The following is a 26,830-nucleotide window of genomic DNA, read 5'->3' as shown; positions in this document are numbered from 1 at the left end:
AGCATCATCCTTATTATTCATTCTTTAAAAAATAGTAATTGCCAATATTTTGAAACAACTTTTTAAGTTAAATATTTAGGTATTATCACTGATAAACATATTAGAAGTTGGAATAAATATATACTAGCTTACTAATGTAACAGGTTCGTAAATCTATTTATCAATTTGTCATTCTCCAAAATTATTTCTAATTGCTAAATTTTAGTCTTATATAGGTACTTGTGAATATTGGTTATGAACTTTTCATGTGATTGCTTTTTATCATACAGGCTCTTGTTTTTAAAGTCTGTGCTTTTTATTACTTATATTAATTGTTTGTTTTCTTCTTCTTTCTGCTTATCTGCAGTACGGTTTTGAACTGTGGACCACCAACGTTTGCTCATACTAGAATAAATTCTTTTAATGTATATTTCTGTTTTATTTAAATATTTCACATGTTCATTTTTGTTTGATTTATGTAATGGTTTTTATGCTCGACCATGCCGAAATGTAGTAATTATACACCTGGTAGCAGTCCTTTAATGCATATCATTAAAGTACACCTATTCATTAAAATTCAGGTTTTCGATTATTCTCGGATATGCAATCGAAAGACAACTATCGAAATGTCACGGAGGCTGGAAATGCAATACTGTCGCAGAAGGTTATGTTCTGTTACTATAATAATTAGCGTTAATTGTAAATAATATTCAAATAAATTCAATTTGTTATCTCGTTTTTCAATGTCGAATTCAATTTCAAGGTTATATCAAGACATGTTTATCTTACTCTCTAGATTATATCAGGTCGTCGACATTCGTTTCCCGGAAAAAATCAATACTTTCGCGTCTGCGCACATCTCACAATTCATGAGGTAGGCTATTGCACTCACTCACATAACAATAACATGAATATTTATGAATAATTTCAAGTTAGAAATATGGTCGAGCATAAAAAGTCTTATGAAACTTGCCTATAATTGTAATTAAGACGCTCGTATGAAAATTATGAAACTCGCTTGCTCTCGTTTCATAAACATCCTCGCGTCTTAATTACTACCATTATAGGCTCGTTGCATAATGTACTATTAATGTAGTTTTGTTTCCATTGTATTTAGTATATATTACATTTTAAGAATCATTATAATATACAGGAATGAGACTCAGGATTTTGAGTTATGCCATTTTTCAGGTTGTTATGGAAAAGATAGCATGAAAGTTTTATAGTTAAAGTTGAAACATTATATTACTTCGCAGAGAACTGTTAGTGATCAGGTATCGAAATTTCCCTGAACTTCCAGTACAACTATCTACCAATATTTAAACTCTACCGTAATGTAATTTCCTTTGATAATTTCTGCCATTGTTTTATTAACACTGCAGTTATTCCTTGTAAGTTGAACAAAGAAAACGACCTACAAAGACTTGGAGTAGCAATCAATGTGCCATCAGCCTTTCATGCAGTACTTATTTATACATGGCAAACGGGTAGCCTAGTTTGCTTGTTGGCGCAGGCACATACAGGCTGTTTCAAAGTTAGGTACCGAATTTTTGCGGATGATGTAGTGCTGCTTATTATTAGGTTTTCTCCGGAGCAGTTGTTTGCGCGCTTTCAATCGGAGACCTCCGGATTACCTCCGATTGATGCCGCGCAGGTTGTATATATGCTGTGGCGCAGACATACACTTCCCGCTGAGCATTCCTTTAATCGGATCAGGTAGTGATTCGAGTCCGCTGACGTCCGCGTATCTTTTAAAATAAGTTGTAATTTGTTGTTGTTTAATCTCTCTTTTACGTTAATCTCCCTCTCTTTCTTAGGCTCTTTTTTTTCTGGTTTTGCTTGAAGTGCTAAGTTAGCTAACAGAATTTTTTCTAGTTTTGAAATTCGTAGTGTATGTGGAAGGGCGTATTAGTTTTATGTCATTGATCAAATTAATAACATTCAATCTAACTGCAAAACTAATGCAGAAGTAAAGCTTTTCAGTAGCTAATATAAACATTTATACTGTAGTTCTCCTAGAAACTCTCGTTTAATCGCAAAAAGTGTTGGTCAATTATTATTCTAATCGGTTTAGTTTAACGTAAAATATATTAAGGGAGCTTCAGAATGGAACAAAAGAAACGTAGGCTATCAATGGATTAAAGTTTACTGTCCAACATAATTTATTCAGATTCTTCAACGGACAGGATTGTGATTATTGTGTTAAAGGGTGTCAGTATTTGAAATGCCTCTTTTAAAACGCGCTACTCTTTCTCTGTAATACAAATATAAGCGGATACCAACTGAAGGATAATTGTAATTATATTATTACCACATGTTTCTTTAGTTTCATTCAGAAACTCAATATTTTAATCCAAACAGAAAAATATAGCTCAAGTTGTCTAAACAGTAAAATATAAATCAAGTCGTCTCTTAAATAATTCATATGTTTTTATTGCCTCGAAAGTTACGTTTTAGAGGAATTTCAAGACTTTTTCCTATACTGTGGGCCTTTGAGAACAATAGCACTAAAACAATTTAACAAGAAATCGTATCAAATGTTTTGCGTAATTGTTTTCATCAAGTTCGCGATTGTGCGATCGCTTCAAATGGTCTAATAAATTCGAAGTTCCACCACGCTTAGAGTAAATCTGCCCACAAAGTTTACAGTGTGCGACTTTATTATTACCTTCAACTAAATTAAAGAATTTCCATGCGACGGATATCCGATTTGGTGCAATTTTATTCCACTCACAACTACCGTCAGTCCGTACGCGCCGGTCGTCCTTGAGCTAACTGTCGCTTCGCTCCGAACCCCCGCATCCCTCCGTATGTCCCCTGTTTCACCTACGGTAGCATCGGAGATCACCGGTGGAGAGCTTTATTCGTAATCTCCGATTCCTCCGCGGTAGTAGTCGCTCCGATGAGCAGCACTGGGATGATGGGTTGTGTTTGAGCGATCATTTTCAAGATAGAAACATAGTGTCCGCGATGAATAATTTTCGCGGTATGTGACGGCAATGTCGTTAACCAGGAGATGGTGTTGTGGTACGTGAATGTGATATTAAAGAGAGAATAGAGAAAAATTTTAAAAATATTATAGTGATATGGAATCCTAAGCATAGGATGTCTAAAAATAGTAGACAGTTGAGTTGAAAAATCAGTTTTTATTCAAATTTACTGTACAATATAATCTTACAATGAGTGCCCAAGGCTTCCGCCATTGTCTTCATTTCTGGACTCAAATCGCCTCTCATAGTGGCATACCAGTGTAAACAAAATAAGAGTAAGTAAAGTAGACCTCTAAGTGCTCGAGCAGCTGCATAATCTACAGGCGAATAGACAGCAATTTAGCATTACATAGTGTCGGAATTCTTTGTCGGGAGCCCTATGTTACCGTACTTAAAATGACTGCTTAGACCAGGCATGTCAATTGATGCCCACAGGAGCAAGAGCGCGCTTTAGAGCCCAGGAGAGCCTCAACGCTTTACAGCGGAAAGGAAAGAGACAGACGAAAGAATTCGAGCTAGATTCAGGGATGGCCAGCACTGATTCAATAGATAAAGGAAAGAGAACTTATTACAACTGTATCCATGTCAATTTTTTAGATTTGCCTGAGAAGTAGCTATAAGTGCATTACAAGAACGTAAGTTTTAATTTTAATGCTCATTTTTCACAAGTTTGATTTTTTTTTATTCAAAAGAAATATTTTCTCAACTTTTCGTATAGAAAAGTGAAATTTTCAGATATAGGCCTATTTATTTAGTAGCCTTACAGAATGTTTTCGTAAATCTAATATACCGTATATATGTATTACTGAAGATAGTGTATTGAAAATTTTGAAAATATTCGCATGGAAATTGTTTGTAAGGAAATTAATTAACAAAGAACTACTGTTACATCATAAGCAAAAGATACGTGCCCATGTGTTGTAAAAATGTCAGCTCTATAGCTTCAGCACATTTCGAGAAAATAATTTAATATTCTGATGATAGGAAGTTGCTCACAAATATCACCTTAAAAGGATAATGCGATAAGAGTTTTGTTATGTAATATTAGTTACACTTAAAACAGATACAGTACCTAGGTAACTTTGCTTTGTACTGTAATATTGTTTTGATTAGTTTGATTACTTTTGTAAGGCTAAAGATACCGTAAATATAAATTCCAACTTATCATGTCATACTCAATCTCTTTCTTTGGAATATCACTTTCTTTATGAATGATGTATTTCATCCACTTAATACAGTATAATATTATACTACTATGGAATTTAAGTGAATATTCCTTCTTAACTCCCCATTATGTTATTAAGATTTACAACACAAGTGCAATATTAAGAAATCAGTGTTAGTACTTTTGTTTTACAGACAATATAGATAATATTAAACAGAAAGAAGCCATATAAAAATAACGACCTAAAATTTCACATTCCGTTTGAAGTTTGTGCACGACTGTTTTCTTAATCCAACAGGTTGCTTATTATTATACACAACCCTTCCTCTTTCCATACTTAGCGCTTGCTGCCCGCGCACGACGTCAAGGTCAGAAAAATGCGCTTGCTTTGACATCACTGGCTTAGACTTTACCAATAATTCTTAAGAGACACTGGGACTGAGTTTTGAAATTTTTGTAATTCTAATTCTACTTATTCCATTATTAACTGCTTATTAGATGCATTAAGAATAAGGTGTTTGGAAATTTTGAGTACTATCGGACTACTAGTTCCAAAGTTAATTTGGCCACCGCTGTACAGTAACAGTTAGGAAGCCTGACCTTGAACAAGCAGGCACGGATTCAAATCCTGGTTGAGACGAGTTAGGTGGTTGGAATTTTTTCCGTGGTTTTCCCTCAATCCATTCAGAGCAAATGCTGGGTAAATTTCGTCACTGGACCCTGGACTCATTTCGCTGGGGTTATCAACTTCATCTCATTCAGAAGCTAGGTAACCATAGCAGTTTACAAAGTGTAATGTGTCTTAAAATACCCAATAAAATAGAAGCATAATTTAATTTTAGTTATGCAAATTAGTGGTATAACCAAAATGTTCAAGCAAGCTCATTTTTTTTTCATAAGGTCCCTGGTCCATGGACACAATTTTAACATTAAGAAATCCCTGATAGCTAGGCTAGTTAAAGCACAATATTTTTTTTGAATCAGGCAATAATTTTTTTATATTTTTGATTTACGTAGTAATTTTTAGTTCCTAATTTGCAAGATACTTAACATTTTTCAACGTTAGATCTTAAACAATTTTATTTATTTTAGTAGGTTATTTTACGACGCTTTATCAACATCTTAGGTTATTTAGCGTCTGAATGAGATGAAGGTGATAATGGCAGTGAAATGAGTCCGGGGTCCAGCACCGATAGTTACCCAGCATTTGCTCTTATTGGATTGAGGGAAACTCGCGGAAAATACCACAACCAGGTAACTTGCCTCAACCGGGAATCGAACCTGGGCCACCTGGTTTTGCGACTAGACGCACTGACCGTTACTCCACAGGTGTGGAATCTTAGATAACATATGCATGGACATGTACGAATATTTTCAGTGAATTCCGTTAAATCTGCATGCGCATAGAGCATTTTGAACGTCAAAAATATAGTTTCGAGAAAGAGGCATATTTGTGAAAAGCAGGAGCAGGTCTATATAAAAATCGCTCCTGAATCTAAAAAGACGACGTAGAAGCAAATATCACTTACGGTCAACTTCCTAAGTTCCCAAGGAATATTTTTATATAAAAAAACGAAAATTTATACGTTTAACTTTTTTTTTTTGTAAAAAAAAAAGCAGCAGTTCTAATGTCCCTTAAAAATCAGTCTTTATTTCTGAAATACCCTATATATGGCATTCTAGCGTCTAAACTGTACGACTTTTGACATCGGTTCCTCATGGGAAATTGTTCTTTAGAGCTCTTATATCATTTAAAAAATGTTTTAAAATATGTTTTATTTAACGATACTCGCAACTGCAGAGGTTATATCAGCGTCGCCGGATGTGCCGGAATTTTGTCCCGCAGGAGTTCTTTTACATGCCAGTAAATCTACTGACATGAGCCTGTCGCATTTAAGCACACTTAAATGCCATCGACCTGGCTCGGGATCGAACCCGCAACCTTGGGCATAGAAGGCCAGCGCTATACCAACTCGCCAACCAGGTCGACTCTTATATCATTTCTGGAAGTTTGTAACATAGATAATTATGCGAACACCTTGTGTATCTTCAAACGGTGGATATATTTGAAGAGCAAACAAATTTACAGATCTGTAAAATAAATAAATACTCAATTACTCTGATTTGTTTATTAATTCATTTAAATAAATAATAGGCCCTACAGATTGAACCATTTATAGCTTACATGGTTAGGTTTCACTTGAAAGTAATATGATAATGAAGTAAAACGGATCAATTTTCGGTTCCAACTGTACAATGCAAGTCCGAAAGTACACCTGGATTTTATAATACATAACTTACTCTCCAGTTTGATATCGAGGACGAAACCAAGTGCAATGACTTTTGTAGTCATATATGCGGCCACCTAAATCACAAGAAAGAACTGTATTTCGTAAGTATGAACACAAATAAATTTCTTTCAACAATAATAAATTATACTCTGTTACCCTTTTTAATGTCACAACTGAAATTGCAGGACTTCATAATAAACTTCAAACTTCGGCGGAAGGGGGAGTTGCTTTCTTCCTCTTTCACCACTAAACTTCTTATACTTCAGAAGGGTGCTTGCGGGGGAGGGTGAAGGTACTTTTCTAAAAGTTTCTGAGAATCACCATCAATCTCACTCAGAGGTGTTCACACCCCTTCTATCGCTTTCTCCCTTTGCCGTCTCAAGACTTTGTTCTTCGAACGCTTCTCTTTTCGAATTCCATTCATTCTGGAACACTTAACGACAAGGAGAAAGCCTGGCTCGCTCGTCTTTGTATTTATGTACCATGACGGAAGCTGTTAGAAAAATAAACGCTGCTCTAAGCGAAAATTTGAGATTAACAACGAGACTGCGCTTTCGTTTTCTAGCCTTCTGGCAATGTGTTAAAAACGTCTCTGGTTGAGAGAATACGTCATCACTTAAGTGTGGGAGAATTAGAAATGAAACCACAGGATATGAATTCCATACTGAAGTATCAAAATCCCGATACATTTATTTCGTTCAATTCTTTACTGAAAATACAATAATTAGTAACATATTTATTGTAAAATGTTTTCCAAATTCATTATTAGGGATGTTCGATTACGAATGGAGGGCTAGAGAAAAAAAACAGAAGAGTCCATTGAAATTTCTTTTGAAAAATGTCGTCAATTAGCGATAAATTGGCAACATGTTCTGGGAGGCTGTGATGCAAAACTTGTCTTACAAAACCACTTGGATTAAATGTTTCCTTGTAAATAAGGAAACAGTTCATACATAGTTAACGTTTTCCGATTTACTGCAAAATTATAACCAATAAAATAATTTTATTACACAGAAGATTAATAATATTTTTTCTGAACAAAAATATGGATTACCCAACAAATTTAATTTAGACCTATAGAGATTTTAAAGTATTAACTATTGATGAAATTATATATATATATATATATATATATATATATATATATATATATATTACTAACTTATAAAACATAAATCTAATCGGTATGAACATTATACTGGAAGACAAAAGCCTACTCTCTCATTGATTGATCCTAAATGTCATAGGAGTGCAGAACTTAAACATGGTGCTAGTTTCGGCCCAAGACTTTATAATAAAGTTACAAATCATTTTCCAAATTTTAAATATTTTAAAATTGAACATTTTAGAAAAGAAATTTATAAAATTATTCACGATATATAATATTAATAAATGGCGTATTTTTTACCTTTCATTTCTGTCGATTATATTTGTTTTTATTGAATATCACTGGCTTCTGTCTGATTGTCAGTTTATATGAAATACGGTTTTCTCTCTTTTTCTCTTTATTCTTTCTCTTGTGCGTTAGTTGTCGGTCTGAATTAAGTTACTGTATTTAGTAAACTGTCTTTGTAAATTTTATGTTATATTATTGGTTAAGACCACACCGTACACGAGTATGCTCTTGCAGTAGTGGCTAGAAACTTTTTGTTGTATATTTTTGAATTTGTACTCATTTTGCTTACTAGCTAAATAAATAAAGAATAAAAATAATAGGTGTAAAAAGTTCTTCCATAGTAAAATGACTTCGTCAATAAATATACCAAAAATATCAGGAGGTAAAGGACACTCTTGTCTAACACCCTGATTGATATTTAATGTTTTTAATTCATTAGTCTTTTTTTCTCAAGACTTGGAGTTAAAATACAGAGTTTGTGTAATTTTTATCATGTGTTCTGGAAATCTTTTTTTATTCATGATTTATGATGAAATTTTATTTCTTTTGAGTCTATCAAATGCTGTTTTTATAATGAAAATTTTATTTAGATCAATTTATCCTAATATTACCCTAATTTCTGTACAGGCGTTACACGCAAAAATAGGGATTTCCTCAAATCTCCTGTCACTCCTTTTTTTCTTTTCCACAATACTAAAAATCATCGGTATTACCTATAGAATGAGCTTACCTTCGCCGCCCTTAATTCTCAGACTTTGGTCAGGATGGTCATCTCGGTGTCGCCTTGCAGACCGGTGCCGTTCTCAGTTGTCATGGTTTCTGGGCCCCTCCTGTAGTTACTCACAGCTCCGGTGTCGATCGCAGTCTCGTCCTGGTCTCTAGCACTCATACCTTCCACCTTTCTTAACGAATCTCCATCACCCAACCCTCTACTGCCTATCCCAGCCGAAGTTCCCCCTATCGAACCCCCAGCTCCCTTGTGTTTTCTCCTCCTCCTGGACACACTGGACCTCAACGATCCCACACGCTCTCGAACTGCTTCCACAGGAATGCAAGGACACACAGCAGCTAAAATCTCTTTAAACTCTTTCCTAAAATTATCGTTCAACCATCCGTACAACAAGGGGTTAGAACAAGCTGAGGACATGCCCATCATGTGGCACACTGCGTACATTATCATCATAGTCTGACGATCTTCTCCAAACGGGTTCCAGTAATCCACTACCAAGTTGAAGATGTTCAACGGCAGCCAACTGATGCAGAAGATCAAGCTTATGGATACTAGCAAAGAGTTAGTTCTCTTCATTCTTTTGTCATCCTTTGGCTTCCTTCTATTCGTCGATGCGGTGCAGCCTTTGCACTTTGAGGAAGATCCCACTGCTGAGGAATTTACGTAGCGATAACGGAGTTTTCGGCAGATTCTTGAGTAAGCTACGCTCACTGTAATAATAGGAAGGACATACTGAACAACAAGTGAGAAAAGAGAATAGTACGCCCTGCCGTGCTCCACTGGCCACTCCTCTAGGCAGTACGCGATGTACTCTATGCCTATGCTTGGCAAATTGATGTCGTGATGTTTTAGTGTCCGCCAGAAGAACATAGGACTGGCAAGGATGATAGCTGCCACCCAGATGCAACTGAGAATAATCACAGCTCCTAGCTTTTGCAAGCTCTCTCTCGTAGGATACACGATAACTTGGTACCTATCAAGAGCGATTGCTGTGATAGAAATGGTAGATACAAAAATGCTAGTGGCTTGCAAGGTGCCCAGCATCTTGCACACGAAAGGATACCTGCCCAAGGGCCAGTACTTAGTGAGGATTTCCATGAGAGTCAGAGGCATGGTTATAAGACACAGAAGGAGATCGGAAACTGCGAGATTCACGATGAACATGTTCCTGGCGGTGCGCATAGCTGGTTTCCTAGCAACTGCGCAGACGACCAGACTGTTCCCTGCTGCACCCAAAATTATGAGGGCACTGTACACAAAGATTAGAGTAGAGAAAGCTGGATCTTCTACCACTCGGTTACGAGCGAATTCATCGAGAAGATTCTGGTCGATTGTGGCATTTAAAACCCACGACATGTTCCGGATGTAAGCAGAAAAGTTGTGTTCTAGATGCCAGTTCGGGATTTCATTGCCGCCATTGTTAGCGTCCCGTAGAAACAAAAAGTGTGCGTCTTGAATTGCCGGAGGTAACGTTGCTAACGAATTACTGATGTTCCACCAATCCATTTTCTTCGTTGATGCTTCAGTTTCTGAAAATGAAAAGGAAACTTAATTAGTACGTAAATACTTGTAGAGTAAAAGAATATGTTTCTCAGTATTTCTGGCTTCTTCATTACTGAAATATAAGTTAATTGGGATATTGGATAGAAGAAACAAATTAATAGGTCGTGCTTCGTTCAAATTGAGGATTGGTGGTAATTTGAGAGACTTAGTCTATATATGCTATAATTATTCTAAGTTGAAGCAGAGCAGGCAGACTTGTGAAAGTTTTGATTAAACCGCGTCCTAGATTATTACGTGATGCCCATATTATATGCATTTAATTTCGATATTCGTGGATTTGAAGGAATTTTTGTCAAGAGTTAAGATTTTTTAGTAAAATGAGTTGTGGGAGGAATAATAATGATTTTATGTATAAAATATTATTAATATTTTATATAAAGTTACAGAACATATTTTAAACTCTTAGGACAGATACTGATAACAAATAATACATTTCTACTTCAGCATGCTTCTACTCGTAAAAGTGCGTTTGCAACAAGAATAAAGAACCTTCAGAAATTGTGTGAACTGATAACTAAAAGCCAGTAAAACATATTATAACAATTACTACTATTTAATTTATTTATTAGAAATGACAACCTATGATTATGTTGAAGATCAATTTGAGCATTACCATTATCTTGCCCCAAGGGAATAATTTTATGGAGCTTGTGTAGTTAATCGTGTGAAGTGTAGGCCAACACATGTTAAAATGACTATTACACTTTGGAACAACTGGATAATACGCACGGCAGACCAATATCGATAGTCGACTCTACTCGCTGGCCACTAGTCACCGGGCCGTACCGAGCCGTATCAAACAAAATATAATCGAAATGGTGGTAGTCAAATTCGCGACTATATTCTTAAATAATTCACTCCATTAGTCAAGTTCAAGGTTTTATGTAGTACAACGGCGGTTTTTTGAATGCATTAAAAGAAAATGAAGATGTAATAAGATAATAAACTAGGTTATCACAAGGAAATTAACAGGATAAAGGTGTGTTTCACGGAATACAATTAAAATGATGGAAAGTAAATTTCCGGTTAATGTTCGCCAAAGCGTAAAGTACGTAATTATGACGGCGTTGCTGTTTTATTTCTGGCCTATAGAAAAATACTTAGCCTTTTACGAAAAAAAAATTTAAGGACCATGAAATTATTCACCGCTTTCATTATAGGCCTATTATTTTTTAACCAAAGCTAACCTAACCTAACCTATCCTATCCTATCCTATCCTAACCTAACCTATCCTAACCTAACCTAACCTATCCTAACCCAACCTAATTTATTCTAAACTAACCTAACCCAACCTAACCTATCCTAACCTAACCTATCCTAACCTAACCTATCCTAATCTAACCCAACCTATCCTATCCTAACCTATCCTATCCTAACCTAATCTATCCTAACCTAACCTATCCCAACCTAACCTATCCTAACCTAACCCAACCTAACCTATCCTATCCTAACCCAACCTAACCTATCCTAACCTAACCTTACCCAACCCAACCAAACTTAACCTAACCCAACCTAACCTAACCTTCTCCCGTTCCTCGACCTCATATCACTTATCACATGCGGCTCGCGACAGGATATTGCCTGTCTGCGCATGCGCGGACTTGGCTAATAAAAACCTAAACTAACCAAACCTAACCTTCGTATATCCAAGGTCTGTAACCGGAACAAGAAGGGATCTCAATCATTTAATCTTCAATGTACACGCGAAAATAATTTCAAGGATCACGCTTCCACTGCATGAGAGGTCCGCGCATGCGCTACAGCAAAACTGTTTCTGTCGCGAGCCTCTCATCTAAGCCACTCGTCATAATTTACCCGCAATATTTGCGCAAATACACCTTGTACCTAACAGTGGTGCTTAACATTTAATAAAAAAAACAAATATAGCAAAACTGTTTTGTCTCGAAACTCTCATCTAAGTCATGTAATAAGTTTCAAACAATTATAAAATACGATAATTTGGTCCAGGGAGCATCCGTTTTTGATGCAAAGATAATTCGTTTGGCTTGTTTCTTAAATGAAATTACGAAATGGCGTTCCTGTGCTTAAGTCACGTTATCTACTTGCAATATATTTGCGCAAATATATCTTGTAGCTAACAGTGGTGCTATCTCTCAGTAATGTTCAGAACGAAGGAGGCACAGAAAGAAAATAAACAAATTTCTCTCTCTAATGACGCCACACACCAACATCGTGTTCTTATGTTGGCGAGATTGTGTATTTAGTAAAATTTGGCGCTAAACGTAACGGCACGGTTCAATAATACCGTGGGAATTCTCCAGTATAGCGTACACTTTTACTACGTCGTATTACTTTTGACCAATAAAACGGTAGGAAAGGACGTCTTTCAATCAATCATGGCGGCAATTTTATCACTACCTTAGCATTTGTTTCTTTGTTTGCCAACATTTCAAACTGCAAATTCTTTACGGTACTATAAAACATGCTTTGCGATCGTCACTTGTTCACAGCATAGGTAGTCAACTGAAAATGGCGGCTCCGTTCAAACGATTTGGTGAAGCTAACATTAGTCAAATAGAATTTCAGTAAGTCAGTCAATATTTTATTGTATTGAAGTAGGTATTTTATTTCTTCTAATCTTTATATACCTTCTTATAATCGTGTAATAGTCAATTAAATTCCACACGAGTTCTGATTTTCTCTACATAAATCAAAACCTCTAATGAGATTACTGTTGATAAAACCATAGCCGGTATAATCTTCAATTATTTTTATAAGGAATTTGCAGGGTGTCCGAAAAATTCGACACCATAGGACTAATTTTTAATAGATTATTTTACGATGCTGTATCAACATCTCAGATTATTTAGCGATTGAATGAAATGAAGGTGATAATGCCGGTGAAATGAGTCCGGGGTTCAGCACCGATAGTTACCCAGCATTTTCTCATATTGGGTTGAGGGAAAACTCAGGAAAAATCTCAACCAGGTAACTTGTCCCGACTGGGATTAGAGTCCGGGCCACCTGGTTTCGCGGCCAGACACGCTAACAGTTACTCTACAGGTGTGGACCCATAGGACTAATGACAGTATGTGTTATACATTTGCGCCACAATGCTTCACTCATATCTGGAGGTGAAATCCCATGTTTAAGACACGAGTCATAAGCCAAGTGGTAAGGCGTGACTCTTATCCTCGATACTTTGGCGTAGACGTTCCATTTCTTCAATCTTGACTCTGTAGACCCTGGGGATTAAAGTCTGCAAGCGTGGAGCCCATTAGACGGGCCCTCTGGGTTCGATTCAACAGGAGAATTTATAGTCCAGTCATACATAACTTGTTTTGCGGTGCGGGACTTCTCGGACATTCGGTAATATTAGACTTTACATTACATCAGCCGTGGCGAGAACATAACTCGCGAGACATTGTGGCTCGCAGTGATACCTGTGTATTTCGCTTGCTTCTAACCTCCGCCAACCCCCACCCTCTCACTCACTGGAGTCAAACTCCGTTCCATTTGTATTTATCTCTGACCTGCGAGTGGCATATGTCTCTCTCGAAACCATGTACGAAAGTTCCAAGCATTTTTTTGCTGTCAATATGATGAGAATATTAAATGTATGATTTGTTCACAAGTATTACGAGGAAAACGGTTGTATAACATAAAACGGCATTATACTACATGTTACTCAGAAAACATTAAAAGGTTAAGTGTTGTTATCATCATCTTCATCATCATCATAATCATAATCACCATCATCATCTCTGTACGTCGACCCTTTTTCAGCAGATGTACGAATAATGCGGTTAGCTCTTCAATTTGAACTCACTGATTTACTATGTGATGTCAAATGAAAGCTAGATGTAAGGACTTGACAAATGTTGAACTTTCAAATCTTTGCCAAAAAATAAATATCCGAAGCTTCGTTCTTTCTCTTGCTCTGTTGAAGCCATGTTCGCTACACCTTACGTTTGTGAAAAATTATTTTCAACAATTAAAATAGTAAAAACCAAATTTAGATCACGACTGACAGACAAATACCTTCGTGATCAACTACGACTGACAGTAAGTGACATAATTCCTGATTTTGAAACTTTGTCGCAGAGACATTCTGAAGACAGTTAATTTTAGGTTGTGATTTTGATCATTTATTGTTCATTTCTTTCTTCGTTACACGTACTAAACATTAGTTTGTAGCCTTGTACTGTATAAAATTATATTTAAGTTCTTGACGTAAGGAAAATGAAAATCCGTTAATAAGTCAGCCAGTTGCTTCACTTCCCCTTCGGGTGTCCGCCTCCCTCCATAGGTGCTATGCACGTTGCAGGTTACACAGTGGCTCGGCGCACGATTACATTTTCGCCACTGCTGCATTACATGAAGTAACAATTTCTGTTGATTTTCCTAATCAGCGGGTGATAAGCAGCTTAATAAAAGAATTAACTAGTATATATTATGTTATTGTTACTATTATTTTTTAACATTTATATTATTATTATTATTTTATTATTATTATTATTATTATTATTATTATTATTATTACATATAAATTCCAGTAATAAATTTAACGTCGAATACCCAAAAGAAACGAATTTGCTTTTGTCACAGACGATGAAAGAGATTTGTTCGCTCCCAATAATTGCCTGATATTTGTCGTTATTGATTTTCTCTTTGGACGTCGACAAGTATCAACGTGCTAACTATCTCTTCCGCTTTATTAAGAGACTCAATTTTTATCTGACAATATGTGAGAAGAGGGAAGCGAAGAAATGAAGAAGAGACGTGACGACACCGATTGTGATGACTTCGGCTCGAAGCCTTAGTAATGTGTCACATTGCCCATGGGAAGAGAGAAGAATAGAACCCCCGTCAGTCTTCCGATACAACAAAAAAGCCACAAATTGAGAGATGTAGCCACAACATGAGAAAGGCTTTGTACAGGAAGATAAAGGAAACGCAAGAGACCACCAGTAATAAAGTCTAGATGCGAAGCAATACAAATTCAATGTTAATGTAGACGGAGGAGGAGCATTGTGTGCCTCGGAGAGCGAAAGAAGCAAAGGGTAGGAAGACAGTGATGTGTTTCCTCTGTGGAAGAAATGCAGACAACTCTACTGTTTAGCTTAATATATAGAACAGCACAATAGTGTCTGTGACATACTTTGGGATTCAAGTTTCTTCGGCTTGTAATAATGCTGGAATTGAATACACAGGTAGCGAACCATTTCTCTTCTGTAAGCAAACCACACAATACACTTGGTAATTGGCGACGAATTTTTTTTTATTTTCGGCCTTTAGACGTCTTGCCACACAAGGTGCCGAGAACAAAAGGTTTTCCGCGTATGTTACATTATATGAATCATCCCAAAGAGAAAGGAACTAAGTCCCAGAAGTCCACCGCTGTGGAGTAACTGTCAGGACGTCTGGCTATGAAACGAGTGGGCCCGGGTTCAAATTCTGTTTGGGACAAATTACCTGTTTGGGGTTATTTCCGGGGTTTTCCCTCAACCAATTGAAGCAGAATCGCTGGGTAATTTTCGGGGTTGGACCTCGGACTCATTTCGCCACCACCACCATCATCATCATCATCACTATAGCCCGGATTAAGTTCACGATGCGGCGAGCTATACCTGTGCACTAGCAGGGCCGTTCGGCTAAACAATCATTCGCAGAATAGGAGTGGTAAGCACAATAAACCTCAGGTTGCAGTGTAAGCCTTCGGGTCCCTCCTCAGTCCAAGAGAAAAAAGAAAGTCCCAGGAACAAAATTTTAGGAAAATTACAAAATAGTACAGGGACATCATTTTATTTTTACTTCAATTTTTATTGTACCTGCGTTTCTAAATGTACTTGACTCGCACCCCTTTCACTAATGTCCTTGCTAACGTCAGTCACAAAAATTTACGGCCTCTGTTGCTAGTAGTGAAGTAAACAGTACGAAGTACAGTGTGTTTCAGAAATATGTTGCGTTTTCTTAGAAGAAAGAGCTTATATTATTGAAGTTTATTTTCACACAGGTATGGTGTGTGGCATAACTGAATTTATCTGTGTGGACTGAGCACAAGTGAAGATTAGAGTTACCGAAAGTACGGTACCCTATAATATGGTGCGGTACTTAACAGCATTATTTAAACGAGAGTTTTGTTTTACTGTTTGTAGGTATGAAGGACGATGATGGAAACTGGAATTACAATATAACCGAATATGAACAACAGTTTTTCTTTTTTTTTCACAATTTCTTGATTATGCCATTACGGAATATTTTCGTTGAAATGTCATTAATCTGGTAGATAAATTTAGAGCAACAAAGTGTACAGAAAGGAAGAAAAGTGTAAGATGGCCAAAGGTGACAGAAGATGCTGTAGATGATGCTAGAGAAAGGATGCAGCGAGGTCGTAATAAGTCGGTCAAGAAGCTAGCTGTAGAAATTGGGGTTTCTTGCGAAAGTGCTCACAAAATTCTCAGGAATAAATTAGGTTAGTAATATCCTGAATAAAATAGACATTACATAATGTATATAACCGCCTGAAGACTTGAGTTTGTGAAAAAAAAATTGTTACTATTCTACCGTTTTTTTATAAAATACTGTAAAGTAATGACCAAACTGAAAATCGCAATACTACATTTCCCTGTAACATAAATAGATACAGTACTTTTCTCTCCTCCTATAGCTAGTAAAATGATTTGTTTATATATTTCACTAGCAACTCCAAACTCCTGTAATGGAAGGGGGGTAACAGTGTTTCCGAGTATAACCAGGTTAATGTTAAAAATGTTAGTAAAAATAAAGTGATGTCGCTGTACATTATGCAATGAGCCTATAATGATAGTAATTAAGACACGAGGATGTTTATGAAACGAACGCAAGCGAGTTTCATAATTTTCATACGAGCGTCTTAATTACCATTATAGGCAAGTTTCATACGACTTTTTATGCTCGGCCATATTTCTAATTTGAAATTATTCATAAGTATTCATGTTATTGTTATATGAGTGAGTGCAATAGCCTACTTCATGAATTGTGAGATGTGCGCAGACGCGAAAGTATTGATTTTTTTCCGGGAAACGAATGTCGACGACCTTGATATAATCTAGAGAGTAAGATAAACATTAGTCTTGATATAACCTTGAAATTGAATTCGACATTGAAAAACCAGATGACAAATTGAATTTATTTGAATATTATTTACAATTAACGCTAATTATTATAGTAACAGAACATAACCTTCTGCGACAGTATTGGATTTCCAGCGTCCGTGACGTTTCGATAGTTGTCTTTCGATTGCATATCCGAGAATAATCGAAAACCTGAACTTTAATGAAAAGGTGTACTTTAATGACATGCATTAAAGGACTGCTACCAGGTGTATAATTACTACATTTCGGCATGGTAGAGGATAAAATATATAGGCCTTAATTTGCTGAGTACTTACTAAATTTCAGAGATTATCTGAATCCATTATTACGGCTAGTAAAAGTAGTAAGCTTCCTAGTACAGACAGCTCAGCGACGCGAAAGAGGGGAAGTAATAGGAGTAGTGGGGAGAGCTCCGGAGTAGAGATAAGGGCGAGCGGTCGGTAAAGGAATGCAGTAGCTACAGCTTAATTGTACTAGAAACATACCGCTTTACCGCACTCATGACATCCGATCGCTTCGAAGACAAGCGAGTGACTAACCCAAACACCGCTTGGCGTAACTAAATGGATTTGCCTGACACAGACGCACATCTCCGGCGACTGTCAGGACTAAATAATCGTACTGTAGCTAAGTTATTTTTAAGTCCGTTTGTACTAATTGAGAATGTTTAAATAAATTCTGGACGTAGGGTATCCTATCCTTTTTGAGTAAAGGGATTTTTAATGAATATTAAATTAACCAGTTAAAAGGAATGAAACTGCGCAGTAAACGACTGAAAAACAAATAGAAACAGCCGCGGGATGGTTTACACCACAGCCTTCTACGTAACAATAGGCTAGTAGTATTCAACCTGCAATGTTAAATTACACAACGGAGATAGAGGCCCTGAAGTCCCTGAACATAAAACCTATTTGGAACAAAGACAAAAACAAGCTCAAACCGCAATAATGTTAATAGGATATAGACGCGTTCAATGTGGGATGATTTGTCTACGAAGAATGACAGTTTTTCTGGTGATAGCTCATTTTCGCATTATCATTACTTTTGTACACTTAGTCCTTTCTCTTAGAGGCTATTCATATACACATTCAGATTTTCTCCGATTTATGTACTGTTCTTCTCACACATACGCATGTTAAATAATTATAACATGTGATGGCAATGAAATGGTAATGAGTCAGTGCAGTGAGTGAGTTGACAGCGAAATAAGTGTTAGGATGCTGCTTGTTGTTGTTATTATTATTATTATTATTATTATTATTATTATTATTATTATTACTATTATTATTATTATTATTATTATTACTATTATTATTTTTATTAGTTCTGTTTATTATTAATTGTCATTATTGAGTGTAATTAGTTACCACTGCCACCGGGTATATACCCATTTGCAGTGTGAATACATACATACATACATACATACATACATACATACATACATATTTTGAAGAGTTGATGGAGATTGTCATGATGATGATGATGATGATGATGATGATGATGATGATGATGATGATGATGATGATGATGATATGCTGTTGATGACGTGTAGATGGCCACAATATTTAAAATTTGATGTTTTTCACGGTTAATGTTGACGTGATGTTGTTTGTCGATAATTATGGCTTGATAGAGTGTCAGTGAAAAGTGTCCAAAGGGTCAGTGAAATGCGGCATAGTGCCACTACAGTGAGTGAGATGAGAGTAAAGTGAAAGGCTATTGCAATTTATGTAGGGCCTATACATAATTATGTAGGTTATAATGTAAAATTAGGTATTTTATTTATGTTTTATTATTATTGTGTTAAATTATATTGTGTATTCTTATTGTATTGTGTATAAAATTGTATTGTGTATTGTAAATTTATTGTGTATTGCTTATCATTTCATTGTGTATTGTTTATATTGTGTATACCACTGCCACCGGGTGCTTGCCCACTTGCAGTGTAAATAAATAAATACATACATACATACATACATACATACATACATACATACATACATACATACATACATACATACATACATACATACATATTAATTGTCGTGATAATGTTAACGTGATATTGGTTAGTCTTCCTAATTTTGATGTTAATTGTTACAATAATATTGGCATGGTGTTGATTGCCACCCTAATGTTGACATTATGTTGATTCTCGAAAATTATGATGTGAAGTTGATTTCTCAAGTTACTGGTGATATGATATTGAAGGTCACGATAATGTTTACGTGATGTTGTTTATAAATATGACTTGATATTGATTGTCATGATAATATTAACGTGATGTTTGTAATGCTAAGTTTCGTGTGATATTGTACGATAATGTTGACGTAATGTTGATTCTCGATAATTATGACGTGAAGTTGATTTCTCACGCCACTGTTAATATGATATTATCATGAAAATGTTAACGTGATGTTGGTTTGTCATGCTAAGTTTGACGTGATGTTCATTGTTACAACAATGTTGACGTGATGTTGATTGTCACGAATGTTGACGTAGTCGGTATTGCGCTGGCCTTTTGTGCTCGAGGTTGGGGGTTCGATCCCGACCAGGGTCGATGGCACTTAACTATGCTTAAATGCAAAGACTCATGTCAGTATATTTACTGGCACGTAAAAGAACTCCTGCGGGACAAAATTCCGGCACACCGGCGACGCTGATATAACCTCGGCTGTTGCGAGCGTCGTTAAAAAAATTTACGTAATATTGTTTGTCACGATAATGTTGACGTAATGTTGATTGCCACATTGATGTTTATGTAATTTTGATTGTCGCGACAATTTTATTATGACTTAATATTGATTGTCATGTCGATGGTATGATTGTGATGATTATGGCTACATGATAGGTGATCACAATGATAAAGTAACGTAGGCTTAATATTTACACTATGTTGAGGGCTTAATATTAAAACTTCAGGCAATGACGAGCACCGTGTTTATGAAAGTTTGGCAGAAACAGTGTTCTGCCAGAGGTGAGCACTCGTGCAGAACGTATTATCTCGGTTAAATGAAGAGGACAAATTATTAAAGGTTCGCAGCTGGTAGTGAAGGCGAAATTAATCCAGCGCCTCTATCGGCGATTCGCATCTTATACTTTGCCGCAATGCCACCAACTGAGCCCTCCACTGCCTCCATTAGATTGCTTCAACTTATTGACTTCACGCTGCTTATCTTCGTAGCCTTAGATGATCGTTAACTTCATGTAAAAGTGTCATATGGACAAGGAATTCTAAAATTCATGCAATACTTAGTGCTGTAAATCTTCTGGTTGAATTTCAGAAAGTTTCGATTGAATTTCATATTAGTCAATTAGTTTTCAGAAAGTATCGATTGTATTTCAGGTTTATTAATTTTATTCGGGAAAGTATCACTTGTATTTAAGATTTATTAATTTTATTTGAAAAATTGTCATATGAATTTCATAACTTAAATTGTATTTTCAAACTCTCCATTAAACCCAGTAGAGATCATCTGGTCGAAAGTGAAACGTTTGTAAAAAAAAAAAAAAAAAAAAAAAATCAATCTTGGAATTTCTGACGTCATAGCTCCTGGTTTTATGGCACAAAAGCAGGTTTACCTTACAACTTACTTACAAATGGCTTTTAAGGAACCCGCAGATCCATTACCGTCCTCACATAAGCCCGCCATAGGTCCCTATCCTGTGCAAAATTAATCCAGTCTCTATCATCCTATCCCACCTCCCTAAAATTCATTTTAATATTATCCTCCCATCTACGTCTCGGCCTCCCCAAAGGTCTTTTTCCCTCCGGCCTCCCAACTAACACTCTATATGCATTTCTGGATTTGCCCATACGTGCTACATGCCCTGCCCATCTCAAACGTCTGGATTTAATGTTCCTAATTATGTCAGGTGAAGAATACAATGCATGCAGTTCTGTGTTGTGTAACTTTCTCCATTCTTCTGTAACTTCATCCCTCTTAGCCCCAAATATTTTCCTAAGCACCTTATTCTCAACCACCCTTAACCTATTTTCCTCTCTCAAAGTGAGAGTCCAAGTTTCACAACCATAAAGAACAACCGGTAATATAATTGTTTTATAAATTATAACTTTCAGATTTTTTGACAGCAGACTGGATGATAAAAGCTTCTCAACCGAATAATAACAGGCATTTCCCATATTTATTCTGTGTTTCATTTCTTCCCGAGTATCATTTATATCTGTTACTGTTGCTCCCAGGTATTTGAATTTTTCCACCTCTTTAGAAGATAAATTTCCAATTTTTTATATTTCTATTTCGTACAATATTCTGGTCACGAGACATAATCATATACTTTGTCTTTTCGGGATTTACTTCCAAACCTATCTCTTTACTTGCTTCAAGTAGACTTTCCGTGTTTTCCCTAATCGTTTGTGGATTTTCTCCTAACATATTCACGTCATTCGCATAGACAAGCAGGTTTACCTGGAAAATATAATTATTCATGAATAAAAAAATACTTTTTGTGATGGTATAACCATAGTATTTGATCAAGCGTCAAAAATTACCAATTAAAAATAAAGCCCAATTTCAAGAATAATACTATATCGTTGTTGTTGTTTTGTTGGTCAACTGTCCGAAGACAGGTCTGAACCTCACAAGTGATGCCAAAAAGGCACCACTTATGAGGCAATTAGGCCAGGAGATAATGTGGTAGGGTGGCCAGTTCCTTTTCCCCTACATTGCATACATCGCCGACTAGCTACATGTTACACTAGTCAGACGTCAGATGTCTTCAAACAATTATTCTTCCTCTGACACATATTGTCAAGAATGTGTCGTAATAGTGTTTTATTCTGGTTTAATATCTACTTTACCACCACATTCTCTGTTTCTATCCGTAATATTACATTTTGATATAAGCTTAAAATATTTTGAAATTACATGACCTGTTTATCTTCCTTCCAACATTAACAAAATGAATTCAAAATGAAACCTCTCCTAACTACACGACTGAGAACCTGAAATGAAATAGGATAAAGTTAAAAGAAACGTACGCTAGCAGGAATTGCGAATAACGAATTGAGAAGAGCAGGTCACGGAGTGTTATTAGAATTAAATTTGCTAACGAACAAGAGAGAGTAATATATCTGAAGAGCATTTTTTCTCTAGTTTCAGCTGAACCTCTTACGGTACATAATTTTTAATAATCTTTTCTCTTTCCCCGACTGATGGGAGCGTATGCTTCAAGAACAAGTTGTCAAGGTTTCCTATTACTTACGCCAAGATAGAGACGTAATTAAGATGTTTCCTGCTTTCATATACAGAGAGTAAGGGGTGTACGTACAGATATCTTGATATTATGTTTAGGAAAAATTCACAGTAAACAACATACCGGTACTACAGTAGAGTCTTTGTCAACGAGAATATCCATCGCGAACAATCATGTTGGTCGACAGTCTTGTTATGATATGATATGATATACGATATGATATGATATGATATGTTATGATATGATATATGATATGATATATGATATGATATATGATATGATATGATATATGATATGATATATGATATGATATCATATGATATGATATATGATATGAGATATGATAGGCTATATGATATATGATATGATATGATATATGATATATGATATGATATGATATATGATATGATATGATATATGATATGATATGATATATGATATATGATATATGATATGATATATGATATATTTATTTCTCAAAATCTTCGGTCCTGCTGGCCCTTCACATTTCTGTATTCGGGCCAGCATTCCCTTACTTGCACTATTTACAACTTTAAACAAGACGTATTTTGAGACTTGAAGCCTGTTCTTGCTATGTCTTTCATGTCCCTTCACTTTCACTTGACCATCCTTTCACTTAGCGCTGGCCTTCTATGCCCAAGGTTGCGGGTTCGATCCCGGGCCAGGTCGATGGCATTTAAGTGTGCTTAAATGCGACAGGCTCATGTCAGTAGATTTACTGGCATGTAAAAGAACTCCTGCGGGACAAAATTCCGGCACATCCGGCGACGCTGATATAACCTCTGCAGTTGCGAGCGTCGTTAAATAAAACATAACATTTTTTTTTTCCTTTCACTTTATCCACTACTATTCTACTTCCCTTCTCTTATTCTCAGTTCTCTTAAAAATCATTCCTACCTTCATAACTAACTTAATACTTTAAATAACAATACATATAATTTATTTAATGTATAAGACCTAACCCTTGTTGACTATTTCACTAAAAACCTGAACTATTATTATATTCACTGTCTAAACTCTTCTCACACAACACATTAGCGCTCGTATCCTAGCAACATTGCTTTCACTTTATTTATAACACTATTTAACACTGAAAAAAGTACAACAGTTCACTTCCATTTACCCATTACCTAGCTGAACGATAGTCTTGTTATTTGTTTATCCCATTTCTTTTTACTCACTGTCCAATATCTTGTACAAGGTACAATCAATGTAAAGGCTGTCCCAACAAGAAAGCCGAATTTAGTAGTGTGAATAAATGCAACAAAACAGATAACAGAATAGAAACAATGTCGCCAAACTAAGAAGACAATGGCGCAATGACCAAACAATATATTGTTATTGTTGGGTTGGCAGCACTGCTATCTGCTTTATCTGTTTTTGTTGTATTTATTCACATTATTAAACCCGGCGTATTTGAGGCACCCTATATTTCCGAACTGCACTTACATTAATTTTGTACCATTAGATATACATGCCCGTCACACATCAGATTGTCTTTAAGAACTGGGTTTTTACACGTTATTTTGTGCAAACATGGTGAAGGACCTGTTGCGATTTTTCCAGGAATACTTTCATATACGCCTTAAGGCTAGTCTTCTTTTCTGTCTTTCAAGAGATGCATTTACTATAGATTCCAGGCGGTTCTAGAAAACTTCTCCGTTTCCAATGCCCTGTGTGTTACATTCGGGGCAGTGTGAAACTTATTGACATCTCTGTCTAATATCCTTAATTCGCATTTCATCTAGGCTTGATTTTCCTGCTACCGTACTCTTATATGAAATTTGCACAAGTTGCTTTGTTTTCATGTATCTGCTCTTGTTTCAACAACATATTAAATATGCATGAGCCTGGTTACAGTTTTATACTGTATATCCTAGTTTTGATTTCAGTACTTACGTACTTCATTCTCCATATTACATCATTTAATAATAACCAGAAAAAGTATGTATGTCATCCAATGGTTAAGTGAGATATGGTCCACTTTGCAATAGATCCTCTCTACGAAAATGTCCAACGTTTAGAAATGTCCACATAGAAAATTCGTCCAAGTCATAAAAATGTCCTTATCTGGAAAGGTCCACTGTCAGCAAGTCCTCTTCTTAAAGATGTCCTACACTTAAAAATGTCCACAAATAAATTCGTCCATTTCCCTAAAATGTCCGACTGGCTAAACTGCAAGGAAAGTGCCGAGAAATTTATTGTCATTTCAATTATGTTATACATATTACGTATGTAATACAAAAGATACATCTATTGTTCATCTTGAGGGTCACTATATAATTTCAAATGATATGATATCGGTCTAAGATATCGAAAAATTTCATTCCTATCTTTGTAATCTTGGTAATTACCGACAATGTTCAAAATTCTCGCTTGATTATTGATATATGCTACCGTTTATTTACTGGCCGCTTAATATTTGTATGCCCACCAAGGACCTGGGTTACTAAATGTTCCGTTTCCAATTGCTATTGTTACAAATGGCTAATGAATCGCCAAATGTTCACGTGATGTGCCACCACAAGTCGTTGGAATTGAGAGTGGAATCCTTGAACCACATTATTCGAACGTGTCTGCCATTAATTACTAATTCACAGACGTTTCATGTCTCGGGAGAAAATCTAGGGGGAACTGCTCGCCTTCGCCCTCTTGCCGGATGACCAGTAATATATGTAATTTCAATGTAAGATGCTAAGTCCAAGATACCGTTCACAAATCTTTCATTCAATAAATCCCAAACAAATTGCAAGTCATTTAGCGGAATAAACGGCAGTCCCATAATTTCCTGTATTTTCTTTCTTACTTCAGGCTTCTCAATATCCAAATATTGTGCCCTGGGACCCCTGTTGACTATATTTCTCCATATTGCTTGATTGAAGTGGACAAGACACCCACTCACTACTGCCTGAGGGAATCCCAGTCGACAAGCATTCAGTGCTATAGCAACGAAACACTATTGTTATTCCCAACAGATTATTTCAGTCAGTAACTCATCTCTATTGAACAACTTTGTATCTTGGACCTTTTTGTATGGACCTTTCATATGATGGACCTTTTCGTATCATGGGCTTCATGAAGTGGTGGACCACAAAGATGTTGGGCTTTTTCACACCATGGACAAATTGTACGTAGGACTTTAAATGTTGGACTATTCAGTTTGTGGACATTTTTTTGTGGACATTTTGTAGTTGTGGACATTTTGTTATGGACCTTATAACCTGGAAGCCATCCAATAGATTACTCTCCCGACAGGTCGCGGCCCTCTAAGGCCCGTGTGGCGTGGGTCGTATAAATGAAACTAAAAGGGAGAGGTTAAACTAAGAGAAAGAAAGAAAGAAAGAAAGAAAGAAAGAAAGAAAGAAAGAAAGAAAGACCAGAAAATAGGGCTTTATTAATTTTCTCATTTTCTTTCCTAATCAAACAGCGTTATTAATGTTGATAACAGCAATATAATTTGTTGATTCAGTTACATTTCTGGTTACGTAACATGTTCTTTCAGTTGTTGGGGAGAGAGAGGGTTAATGGAGGCATTTATAAAAAATTACATTTGCAACACAAAAAGGATACATTAAAACATAAATTTTATATTGGTAAATAACTTTATAATATAACTTTAAAATATAACATTTCACATATCTCACTTATTTTTTTCATGATTTCTACCCTCTCTCTTCCCTAAACTACAGTTGTCAAATTCATTGTCGTGCTTACCACATGTTCTATGAATGGTATTTGTCGTCCAACTGTCGCGTTCTTATACGAATACAAAACGCCGCATCGTGAACTTAATCCGGACTAGGGTAATGATGATAATTATATTGTGCGGCCGTCACTTAGGTCGCACTGATTGCTAGCCGGATGGCTACTGCGTTCGACTTCTGCTCTTTCTCATCAGGATTTCTGACACCACCATTGCACACAACAATGGAAAACTATTTGGTGGAAGAGCTGGAGCTCTCAGGATACTATAGGAAACCAGGGCGGTTTTTCGGGTGAAGCTCGTGAAGCGGCGCTTCACCCGTTTACTAAATGCAACTTCACTTATTTACAAATACTTTAATATTTTATTTTATTTAACTTAATTTTTGTCTTTTACGTTCTGCGTTGTGATATGTTCTGCACTTAGGTATTCTGCATTATGGAACACTAGTCCTATTGTAGAGTAACTTGTCACTACCTGTTGGCGTAGGGAGAGTGGGGAAGGATGAAGATTGCAGCTATTTCCATCTTTCCGAGGTAAAGTTTCACAATTTGCGGATTTGTTTACGGGTAACCATGGCAACGAACCCTTACAAGATTTCTATAGAGCCTGTCTTCGAGGGTACGTGAATCGCTGACAAAACATTTCCTTTGTAGCTGCAAGCACCCTTATCGCTTC

General features: G+C 36.2%; 1 protein-coding gene across 1 annotated transcript in view; it reads right to left on the bottom strand.

Moving 5' to 3' along the window:
- Nucleotides 1-26,830, bottom strand: part of LOC138697712 (neuropeptide F receptor-like) — a 469,909-nt gene that overhangs the window by 51,546 nt on the left and 391,533 nt on the right. The window contains exon 3 of the mRNA XM_069823191.1: nt 8,552-10,080. Coding sequence (XP_069679292.1) covers nt 8,570-10,057 — 1,488 coding nt within the window. The 5' untranslated portion in view covers nt 10,058-10,080 and the 3' untranslated portion in view covers nt 8,552-8,569. The remainder of the gene's footprint in view (nt 1-8,551; nt 10,081-26,830) is intronic.

This window comes from Periplaneta americana, chromosome 4 (genome assembly GCF_040183065.1).
Source record: "Periplaneta americana isolate PAMFEO1 chromosome 4, P.americana_PAMFEO1_priV1, whole genome shotgun sequence".
In the NCBI taxonomy this organism is placed as follows: domain Eukaryota; kingdom Metazoa; phylum Arthropoda; class Insecta; order Blattodea; family Blattidae; genus Periplaneta; species Periplaneta americana.
Note: the sequence above shows the minus strand (reverse complement) of the source record. Positions and strands in the feature narration are given on the sequence as shown.